Raw genomic sequence first — 11,493 nt, 5'->3', positions numbered from 1 at the left:
TCAATTTGCTGGGAACCCCCTCAAGGACCCCTGCCGGTCCCCGAACCCAACATTGAGAACCACTGATCTAAACACACAAGTCCAATCTCCTCCCTTGTAAATTACAACATGGACTCTCCACCTTTCATAGATCATATGAATGATTCATAGATTTTTTTTTTGGGGGGGGGGGGGGATTGACCTTCTGTCTGACTCTGAACACAGCTGTAGCAGAGATGGTCAATATCAGAGCGAGACACCCCAACTTCCAGTCATTTCCTGTATCTGTGCCACATGGCCTGATGGCCATGCCCATTTAGGAGACTGGAAGAGTACCATTTCTTATTATTGGCGAAGCCTGCAGTGTAGTGTCTCTATCTATATTAAATGTCTCTGGCTGTAGTGCAGTGTGCAGAGCCACTAAACTCCTCCTCCTGTGTGTCAGACTCCCCGGCCTCCTCTGTGGCCTCCCTGCTCCATGCTGCCGCCCTGCTGGCCTGCCAGCTGCAGAGAGGTGTGGACCTGCCCAGCGCCCTGCAGCACGCCTGTGGGGAGGCGTACTCCCTCTGCCAGCGCACCTCCGCCAGCCAGAGGGTAACAACACCCCCTTAACACTGTTCTATCTGTTTGTGATGAAACAACATATCTGGGACACTTCATTTTACAGATCAAATGTCTGATGATGATGACATGTATAGGTAGATATTGCTTAAAAAAAGAGTGTAGTAGTACAAGTGACTTACTTTTCAAGTGCTTATGAGAAATCTGATGTATAAATTTATCAGTCGACTGAATGTATCCCAGAATGCCATTAATTCTGGTTTTAGTGCTGTGCGATACCAGTATGTGGAATTATTGGAATATTTGCCTTGTATAGTTTTGTGTGTGTGTGTGTTTATAATGTGTGTGTTTTTTAAGCGGTGCAACCACTTCTATAAGTGACTTTGTGTGTGTGGCAACATTTGGGGGAGTTCACCAAGATTTGGGGGAGTGCACATAGATTTTACGAGATTTGGGGGAGACTGGCTCGAAGCGACAAGGAAGGGGGTGTGGCCCCGACCCCAACTCCCCCGGTCTGCACCCAGAGGCACGCGGGACAGGCGTAGAGAGAGAGAGAGAGATGAGTAATGTCTCATATCGTGGAGGACGATAGCGTTTCATCGGTAATACACACACATGCACACACGGTCACATGCACGACACATTCACGCACGCACAGTTTAAGATACATCTGGAAATGAATGGCAAATTCATGTCCTGATTGGCGAGACTTTGGCACGCTATGGAGAGAGCAGCTCGAAACACACACAAGCCGGTAGTGCACGCACACACGCGCGCATGCACACACAGCACGGATGGGTGCGCGCACGGGTCGGCCATGCACAAAACTGCAGCGCATACTGCAGCGCAACACCCGGGTGTGATTTTTATGGACAATGAGTCCGCTAATAAAAGTTGATTGAAATACTGCATTCTGTCCCTCCAGCAAGCCCAGCAGGTGATTGAGCAGCACCTGGCCATCCTGGACACGGAGGACTGGGGCAGCGGGCTGCTGTGTGCCGGCGTGTGGCCCGATGGCTTCCCCTCCGCCCTGCTCTCCACAGAGGACTCCTGCTTCTCCTGCGTCCTGAGAGACGGACAGGTCCTCTCCTTCTGCCTCAACACCCTCAGCCTGCAGGGCAAAAGGTAAAGTGCTTGACATGGTTCTGCGTCAAAGCCAACGCCGAATGCGCCGAGGGGTGCGCCACAGCTGGCGAGCCTGTCGGCGCAGCTTGGCGCAGGGGATGTGCAGCTCGAACAGCACGAGAGCTGTGATTGGCCGTTGCCTTGGGCCACCTACGTATATCCACTGACATACTTGTTGTGAGAGGGAAAGACGACAGCAATGTTTTTTTAACAACTTTATTAAGAAATCGTTCACATACAGGACAATACAATACAAAACAGTACAGGGAGTGCCGCTCAAGGAAACGCCATTTCCTCATTTAACAATGCTTGTTCCTCATTTAACAAACTTCTGCATAGCATAAAACTTCAACTTCGCCGACATGATTGCAAGTTCTTGGTAAACAACATGATTGCGTCATATGTAATGGACATGAGTGCACCACAAGCCACCTAGTGTTTCGGAGGTGTACTGCAGCCAACGCACTGAGTGACGTTCGAGTATGTATGTCTCGGGAAATGCCTGCCCACACTTACTGTACTGTACTGTTTATGAATTGAAATGGTCATTGGTCACAAATCATTATTTTAAGGCAGTATAGATAAATAACATTGATTGTATTCGCACACAGGAATCGTCCCCTCAGTCTGAGCGACCTGCAGAGGGCGTTGCAGAGCAGCGGCGTGCAGGAAGGCTTGCTGTTCTCTGGAGGAGTGGTGGATCTGGAGGACGGAGACGCTCTGCGGCTGATCCCCACAGCGGTCCGCCTGCTCACAGAGCGAGCCACTCACGGAGACTGGATCCTCCGCAGCAACTGGCTCTCTCACCTGGGAAAGAGCTACAAATACGCCCCCGGTTGGTTCATGTCTTTTTGTGAAGACTATTGACATGCCACTCTGTTTATTGAAATGAATGAGTCTGGATTTCATGGTTGCACTATAAACGGAACAAAAAAATTCAATACGGGCACCTGCCATTTTTAAATCACAAAATACCCCCAAGCTTTTAGAATTAGAAATTCTTTCCAGACTTGCGTCCAAAACAAGATTTTGTTTGTGGCCAACAAATCAAGTTGTATGTCGGTGAAAGTCTTTCCTTTTAGTCAAACTGGTAAAATCCTCCACATTCCAACCTCAATGCTGTCCATATGTTTTGCAGTTTATATCACAATCGCATTAGACAGCAAAAGTAGCAATGTGACTTTTGTGCTACCCTATCCGGAAGTACTACTGCTTCGTGATCCTAAAACAAGGTGACTCTACACTCCTTCAGATTCAGCGCTGGTCCAGGTGGAGGCGGGAAACCGTGCCCTGAAGGCCGTGTTCAGCAGCAAGCTGGCTGCTAAGGGCAAATCCCTCACAGAGCTGCTCCAGCCACACAGCACAGGTAAACTAGCTGCTCCAGCCACACAGCACAGGTAAACTAGCTGCTCCAGCCACACAGCACAGGTAAACTAGCTGCTCCAGCCACACAGCACAGGTAAACTAGCTGCTCCAGCCACACAGCACAGGTAAACTAGCTGCTCCAGCCACACAGCACAGGTAAACTAGCTGCTCCAGCCACACAGCACAGGTAAACTAGCTGCTCCGGCACACAGCACAGGTAAACTAGCTGCTCCAGCCACACAGCACAGGTAAACTAGCTGCTCCAGCCACACAGCACAGGTAAACTAGCTGCTCCAGCCACACAGCACAGGTAAACTAGCTGCTCCAGCCACACAGCACAGGTAAACTAGCTGCTCCAGCCACACAGCACAGGTAAACTAGCTGCTCCAGCCACACAGCACAGGTAAACTAGCTGCTCCAGCCACACAGCACAGGTAAACTAGCTGCTCCAGCCACACATCACAGGTAAACTAGCTGCTCCAGCCACACAGCACAGGTAAACTAGCTGCTCCAGCCACACAGCACAGGTAAACTAGCTGCTCCAGCCACACAGCACAGGTAAACTAGCTGCTCCAGCCACAGAGCACAGGTAAACTAGCTGCTCCAGCCACACAGCACAGGTAAACTAGCTGCTCCAGCCACACAGCACAGGTAAACTAGCTGCTCCAGCCACACAGCACGGGTAAACTAGCGTTGCTTCCTTGTTCTGCCATAAGGCATTTCCTTCCTTTTTTAAGGGATAGTTTAGTTGATAACATTGCTAGTCCTGAGGAATACCCAGGGGGATGTATCTCCATAGTGAGTCATTATGACTGCAACTAATGAGTATTTTCATTATCAATTAATCCCTCTTGTTATTTTTTGTATGAATTAATTGATTGATCATGTAGTCTATAAAATGTCAGAAATAATGACAAGTTACCAGAGGCCCAAAGTGATTCTTAAAATTGCTCACTTACTCTGACCAGCAGCCAAAAACAAGTATTACATTTTTTTATGATATGAAACTGAGCAAATCTTAGTTTGTAAACGAAGTGCAAACAATAACCTGTAGCAGGAGTAAGTCTACTTGAACATACTTATTCATTAGAGGGTCCAATTTTCTGAAAAAGAGCCTGTTTGCTCTGAATAAATATTAAAAGATGTTCAGGGTTGCTATTTGCTCCACCCATTGACTGTACCTCATTAAAGGCCATCCTCTGTTGTGTTGTCAGATGAATACAGGATTCTGGTGGACATGCGCTGGAACAAGCAATACCTGGATATTCTAGCCAACAAGTGCAACTTTGAGGATGAGGAAAGATACATGGAGTTTCTGGAGGCACTGAATGCAGTCGCCAACAGGTAGGAGGACTGTTAACTTTATCTGCTGATCAACCTGCGGTATTACAGTCGAGACTCGAGACATCTAACTGGCACACTATTCAAGAAAAAAACATCTAAGCACTGCTGTAGTAGAACAAGTTAGTGTTTCTAACTCAAACACTTGCAAGTAGTCTCAAATGTAAGAGACAACGGTTTGATGGTAAGGTCTGGAATTTCTGGAACACTTTGGAAAATGATCTTGATTATTTTATTTTTTATTTATTTGTTGAGTCTGGAAAAAAGATTTTAAGTCATGATACATATATCACTGACTACACATATGTACTGTAGCTGTAGAATAGAGGCATTGTCATTTTAACAATTCTGATATTTCTTGTTTATAGTTTAAGTGATCTGTTTGCAGACATCTGCATATTCAACACTGCTCATAATCTCCAGATGTAGTTAAGAAATGATGATGTAGAAAAGTGTGTCATTTTCCACATTGGAAAATGTTTATGAACCCTTTGGGAAAAGGGTTGCTTGTCTAAAACCAGTTGGCTTTATGTGTAGATTGATCATGATTTGTTTCTCAGGATTGTTCTGATGACAGACAGAGAGGAGAGATCTGTCATCTGCACCTGTGCCATCAATCTGTCTGCACAAAACTGTGCCCTGAGACTAGCCACCGCCTTCAGCAAAGGTATGTAGAGACCCAAGTAGAACCCTGAGACTAGCCACCGCCTTCAGCAAAGGTATGCAGAGACCCAAGTAGAGACACAGATAATGGAGATGCATCACATGTATAAAGTTGAGATATTGAGTTTTTCCCCCTCATACTGTATATCCAGTCCATAAATGGCTACGTTTTTAGCAATGTCTACTTTTTCAAATGTCCAACACGTTTGACGTCTTTTACCCCTTTCACACCAAGGGTCAAACCAGGGTTAACCCCAGGTTGATGTTGTGTCTGAAAGGGTTAACCTGGGTTGCCCGACTCGGCTTGGCGACCCACCTGTCGAGTTAGGTCCGTCCAGGGTTCATGTCAGTGTGAATGGCACCACCCGGGTTACTATTTGTTATGCTAATATGCTAGGCTAATTGCTATGCATCTCTCCCGGGTTATGACCCGGGTCCTATCTGAGTTGTCATCATCACCAAAGATTAACCCTGTGTTGACTGACTTGGTGTGAATTGACAAAAGAAGGGTTGAACACGGGTCAAGTAACGCTGGTCCGACCCCGGTCGTTGGTGGGAAAGTGGGATTATCTTACCCAAAGTTACATACTGCACCATGAATGAGCGCACTCATTTTGAGCGTGGTTCGGCGCAAGTGGTGTTGTATGATTGGGACTGAGTATGAGGCAGCTTGTTTCCTCCTCCCTCACAGGCACTATGGACTTCGGCCACCTGCCCCACCCGGTGCTGATGCACCTGCGGACCTTCTTCGACCTGTGGGACTCGTTCACCCTGCAGGCGGTGCAGAGCGGACAGCCCTACATCTCGGACCACATCATGTTCGAGGTGAGCGTTCACTCGGCCCTACACACCCAGGCTTTTCTCCTGCTAACTGCTATGGTTGCTACTCCTCCTAGCCGTTACAGAGAAAACGGGTTGAGATGAAACGGAATCAAGTTAAAAAAAAACACAAACATATTTGGGTAACGAAACTATAAAATCGTAACCTCGCGAGGCGGTTGGATTCACGAGATCACGATCATGATCACCAAGAAATCCATTTTGCCCTGCTGCCACATAATTTGTTTGAATCCATAATAATAAACCATAATAAACCATTTGAATCTGCACCACCAGTGGTGCAGACCACTCGGCGTCCGGGGAAAGGAGGAGGCGGTCCTAAGTGGTTGAAGTTAGCCGATGATAGACAGATCGTTCATCCAATCGCCTGCCAAGTATTTTTTGTACCAAAACAATACTGATTTGCCACTTGCCATGATCTCCTCACTCATGTTTTGTGTGTCTGCATGTGTGTGTGTGTGTGTGTGTGTGTGTGTGTGTGTGTGTGTGTGTGTGTGTCTGCATGCATGTGTGTGTGTGTGTGTGTGTGTGTGTGTGTCTGTCTGCATGCATGCATGTGTGTGTGTGTGTGTGTGTGTGTGTGTCTGTCTGCGTGCGTGTGTGTGTGTGTCTGCGTGTGTGTCTGCGTGTGTGTGTCTGTGTCTGCGTGTGTGTGTCTGCACTCTGCAGATCCTGCAGCTGCTCCAGTGGCGGGATCGTTTCTGGGACGTTTGCAACACGATGCCTGCAGACTCGCTGGGCGTGTCTGTCCTCTCGCTGCACTGGCAGTGGGTCCAGAAACACCTCATCCTCCGCCTGCCGCAGCTCCTCCTGGGAGACGCCGCCGCCACCTTCGAGTAAACACTTCCCCCCCTTCTACATTTTTGCGATATTTTCCAATAAAGTTAGGCAATGTAACACAATGTAACACAATGTAACACAAGGGAAATTGTACATGTTGAATATGAGCGCAAATAAATGATAACAATCTCAGCCACTTTGGCAGGCAAACAGCCCTCAAGTTGGAGGTTCATTTATATTCTAAAAAATTAGCTAGGATGCCAAAATATTGATGGTTGCACTTACAGAATCAACCACCCACTGTGGCTAGTGGGCCAAAATGTTGATTTCCTGGCCTTGTTTACAGCATTAACAATTACAAAAAATAACATTGCAAGGGTAGTATGTGACTATATTTACAGTACAGTATTTTAATTGATCAGTATTGGTATTTAGTATGTCTAATAAATAATATCATTGTTGTGGTATCACTGTACTCCAGAGGACAACAGGAGCTCCAGACCGTGTCTGCAGCCATCCAGACTGTGCTGTCCACCCCGGTGTCTGTGGCCACGGCTCTGAAAGGCATCCAGAAGACCCTGGGGAAAGCTCTCCCATTCAAGGTAAGGCATCCAGAAGACCCTGGGGAAAGCTCTCCCATTCAAGGTAAGGCATCCAGAAGACCCTGGGGAAAGCTCTCCCATTCAAGGTAAGGCATCCAGAAGACCCTGGGGAAAGCTCTCCCATTCAAGGTAAGGCATCCAGAAGACCCTGGGGAAAGCTCTCCCATTCAAGGTAAGGCATCCAGAAGACCCTGGGGAAAGCTCTCCCATTCAAGGTAAGGCATCCAGAAGACCCTGGGGAAAGCTCTCCCATTCAAGGTAAGGCATCCAGAAGACCCTGGGGAAAGCTCTCCCATTCAAGGTAAGGCATCCAGAAGACCCTGGGGAAAGCTCTCCCATTCAAGGTAAGGCATCCAGAAGACCCTGGGGAAAGCTCTCCCATTCAAGGTAAGGCATCCAGAAGACCCTGGGGAAAGCTCTCCCATTCAAGGTAAGGCATCCAGAAGACCCTGGGGAAAGCTCTCCCATTCAAGGTGGGCACAAACTTGATCAGTTCCACTATTTGCAGGTACTCATTTTTATATAGGATTAATAAAAGTGTCTGTCTATTGGTCTTATCTAAAATAAAAAAGTCAATTTAGTATACACATGCAATGTTCTTATGCCATAAACCATGTCTATCTTGTACATTAAGCAGGTTAAAAACATTTAAATGTTATTGGCAAAGGCTAACTACTATTTGACCAAGGTGCGTCTACTACAAACGAAGTACTATGAAACATCTGTGATTTACACACTCACTCCTTTCCCTTTGACACCTGAATCATTTTTATAAGTAAGCTCTTATGCGAGGCTATAGCAGAAAAGATTTCTCGTTAAGTCCCGTGTATTTTGAAAACTGAACGTGTGTTGCTCATATTAACACCGTTCCTCGCGTCACCCTTCTCCAGTTGGAGTCAGTTGCTGAGTGTGCGTCTCGGCTGCGGGTGCTGAGCAGAGCGCTGGACGTCAGCGAGCTGCGGCTGGACAGCAGCACCGGCCCGTGGAGGCAGGAGCTCGTCCGGCTGCAGGGCGCCGGGCTGGGGCTGGACACCAAGGAGAGCCTCCTGGAGGCCTGGGGCCTCGTTCTGCTAGCAAACAACCAGCTGGATCCCCACAAGTCTGGTAAGCTTGTGCCACAGAGAGTCAGTTTGACCGTTCAATTCCTTTTAGGGGAGATCAGATCTATGCAATGTTTCTGTGATTTCCTACTGGTCACAGATAGTGGTCAATAAAGATCATAGATTAATTAAGTAACTGAACACCAAACTCAATTATGTGTAAAGCCTGCCATCTAGTGGCAACAAGCACACATTTGCAAATAGCTGCAACCATGTACGCACATGCATCCGCACGTTTATGCATTCTCACACACACACACACACACACACACACACACCGCACATTTCCGAAATTCAGGATAGCAGGGCCCTACAATGCCTCTGATTGGCTTTCCCTGATATTTTACCCTACCTTTAACCAATCATCACTCCTCATGCCTAAACCCAACCCAATCAGAGGCAGAGTAGGGTGGGTCGGGTCCTCCCCCTGCCACCCTGCATTTCAGGGAAAATACAGAGCGACCTATAGAGCTGCTGGTCGCAGCTAATAAAAAACCATGTTTCCGGTTACAGGACTGTCTCTATTAACCAGGCCTGCCTGCCACATCAATACATTCCCTCATTGCCCTTTTTCCCCCCCCACTTCAGGAGTTTTGGAGAGGTTGGTGTTGTGCGTGGAGCAGCAGCACAGTCAGATGACGTCCATTGGGATGCTGGAGGTGCGCGGCAGGTCCAGAGGGGAGGAGCCAGGGGACGGCCTCCGCCTGGCCAGGGAGGAGCTGCAGCAGCTCAGCCGCCGTGCCCAGCTGTGGCCCCTGATGGAGGAACTGGCTGTACTCAACCAGCTCCGACTCAGCGCAGACCTGCTGCAGCTGGCCCTCACACAGGGGTAAAGTCTGAAGCCCCAGTGGAACCAGAGCGTCAGGCGGTCCATGCTAAATTGGATCGGACGGCGGGACATGAGGAGTGATGATTGGTTGGCTTTAGGGATGAGGAGTGATGATTGGTTCGGGTCAGAAGCTGGGTTACGTCCCTCCGGCCGATCCATTCTAGCATCAACCGCGTCAGGCTTCCTTCATTTGATGTTGAAAGAGGATGTGTGGGTGGGACATAACGAGAGGTGGGATCATTCAGTAGTGTGTAAACCAATGGGAGGTGGGATCATTCAGTAGTGTGTAAACCAATGGGATATCAGTTAGGGAGAAAGAGGCTTTTTTATTTGATGGAAGGGGTGGGTATATAAAAAAATATATATTTCTATTGTTAGAAATTTGTATTTACGCCTTCTAGTAAGGCATGAGGTCACCATTAATGATACACTGTTTTTCATTAAGTAAAAGTAATGGTATTTTGATAGTAGATCAGAAATAGTGTATCTTTGGGGGGCATTTATTGTTAAATATGTATAATTATGGCATGGAAAATTAGCTAACGAGAAAAAGTTATGTATTGTGACAGCTGGGAACATGCTTTTTGTTCTAGTGTGGGCTTTAGCTCCTTATCCATCTACCCATAAATGTATTGATATTCCTTCCTACCCATCTAATGTGATCAAATATTTCTACCATGTTCTTATTTTCCTGAATACAATCCCAATTCACGCAACACACACAAAACTGCATACAACTGAAATATCCCCCACTAACCCCCCCCCCCCACAATATCCCCCCACTAACCCCCCCCCCCCCCACAATATCCCCCCACTAACCCCCCCCCCCCCCCCCCCCCCAACAGCATTTGAACACAGTTTTGGAGGCCTATTTGAAACATTGGCTGTTTTGAGAACTTCTTCCTGTTGCTCCACAGAGACCAGGAGGCGGAGGACAGCCTGCGGCGGGAGCTGTCCAGACACCTTCGCTTCTGCCTCCAGTCCACCCCCATGAACGTCAGCCAGCTGCAGCCCCTCTGGTTCCTGCTCAGCAGTGAGAGGGTCAGTAGGGATGTCCTGCACCATTTGGGGCTTGGTACTGTAATGTGCCGTGAAATATAAGATCTTGTTTTGTCATGTTGCAATAACAATGATGATAGCAGTCTCTATTTCAGACCCACCTCACGATTTACAGGATTTCTTTTCTTTTTACACTTTATATGTATATTTTTCATTTGTCAGACAAGACATTAATATGCAATCATCTCAAGGTACAAATATCTACAGAAAGATAATGCCAGAAATAACCACAGACAAAACAAAAAGTAGATCTGGGTAATTGGAAAAGCTTGAATTTATATTTTGTGCAAGAAGAGAAATTGAAGTGCCTTTGATTTGTCTTTACTGAATGTGTAAACGCAGCATTTTGAAGTGTTCGCACATTCAATTCAAGCCTCTTAATTGTCTGTGAGCTTCTGTAAAGCCTGCTAGTTCTCAATGTACAAAATCTCAATGTTGCAACACTTCTGTGTCTCAAACTATGCCGTGTTGGGTCCTTGAATTTGAGGGAGTTGGTCGTGAAAATTCCTTTATAAGTCATTGAATTTGTTGTTTAAGAAGGTGTGGGAACCTTGGCATTTAGACTAATAAGAGGGGGGTATTTTTTTAGATAAAAACTGAACGCAAGAATACAAACACAACTTACTTTAAGTCTTGGGTTGAAAGTAATTCTTTATAACTACAAAAGTACTAAGTGATGCCTCTCCTCACCTACTGTAGCCAACGGAGGAGCTGCAGTTTGTGTGGTGTGAGCTGCTGTCGGAGGCCCTGGCTGCCCTGTGGACCAGCAGCGTGACCTCTGACCCCGACCACTGGCTGAAGTGGGACCCGCTGTGTCCTGAAAGCCAAATGGCTCCCAAGTCGCACCACGGAGCCGATAACATGGTATAGGCCACAAATACTCTTATCATTTTCAGAATAGGATTTACTGGGGCTGCTAACGGTGTCTGTGTCCTCTTCAGGGGCCCGCCTTGCTGACTAAAGCGGTGTGGTCGCGGTGCGTGCTGGGGGTGCTGGGCAGCAGTGACACCGGGGGGCGCTGGGATCCCTCGGGCGCGGCGCTCCTCTCCTCCTCCCAGGTCACGCTGGGCGAGTGGAGGGAGAGGATCCAGCAGCTGCAGGACATCACCGCTGTGCTGTGGGACAATATGGCCATCCCTGCCCTGGCTGAGTTCAGGTAGGTCAGGTCACGAAGAGGACGCCACACTCCCCTGAATTTAGCGGGCGGAGATTTCTAAATGATAGTAGGACTGATACAGAATTATAGAAG

The 11,493-nt window shown here is 47.6% G+C and overlaps 1 protein-coding gene across 1 annotated transcript in view; it reads left to right on the top strand.

The window, feature by feature from the left end:
- mdn1 (midasin AAA ATPase 1) overlaps window positions 1-11,493 on the top strand; it is a 95,577-nt gene that overhangs the window by 52,590 nt on the left and 31,494 nt on the right. Inside the window, exons 47-60 of the mRNA XM_083643455.1 lie at window positions 425-573; window positions 1,466-1,665; window positions 2,277-2,500; window positions 2,918-3,031; window positions 4,245-4,374; window positions 4,932-5,038; window positions 5,726-5,859; window positions 6,544-6,710; window positions 7,136-7,256; window positions 8,147-8,360; window positions 8,945-9,185; window positions 10,103-10,226; window positions 10,944-11,108; window positions 11,186-11,400. Of these exons, the coding sequence (XP_083499581.1) occupies window positions 425-573; window positions 1,466-1,665; window positions 2,277-2,500; window positions 2,918-3,031; window positions 4,245-4,374; window positions 4,932-5,038; window positions 5,726-5,859; window positions 6,544-6,710; window positions 7,136-7,256; window positions 8,147-8,360; window positions 8,945-9,185; window positions 10,103-10,226; window positions 10,944-11,108; window positions 11,186-11,400 (2,305 nt within the window). The remainder of the gene's footprint in view (window positions 1-424; window positions 574-1,465; window positions 1,666-2,276; window positions 2,501-2,917; window positions 3,032-4,244; window positions 4,375-4,931; window positions 5,039-5,725; window positions 5,860-6,543; window positions 6,711-7,135; window positions 7,257-8,146; window positions 8,361-8,944; window positions 9,186-10,102; window positions 10,227-10,943; window positions 11,109-11,185; window positions 11,401-11,493) is intronic.

The sequence above is a fragment of the Poromitra crassiceps genome (assembly GCF_964638095.1).
Source record: "Poromitra crassiceps genome assembly, chromosome: 9".
Taxonomy (NCBI): Eukaryota; Metazoa; Chordata; class Actinopteri; order Beryciformes; family Melamphaidae; genus Poromitra; species Poromitra crassiceps.
This window is presented reverse-complemented; position numbering and strand designations above follow the sequence as displayed.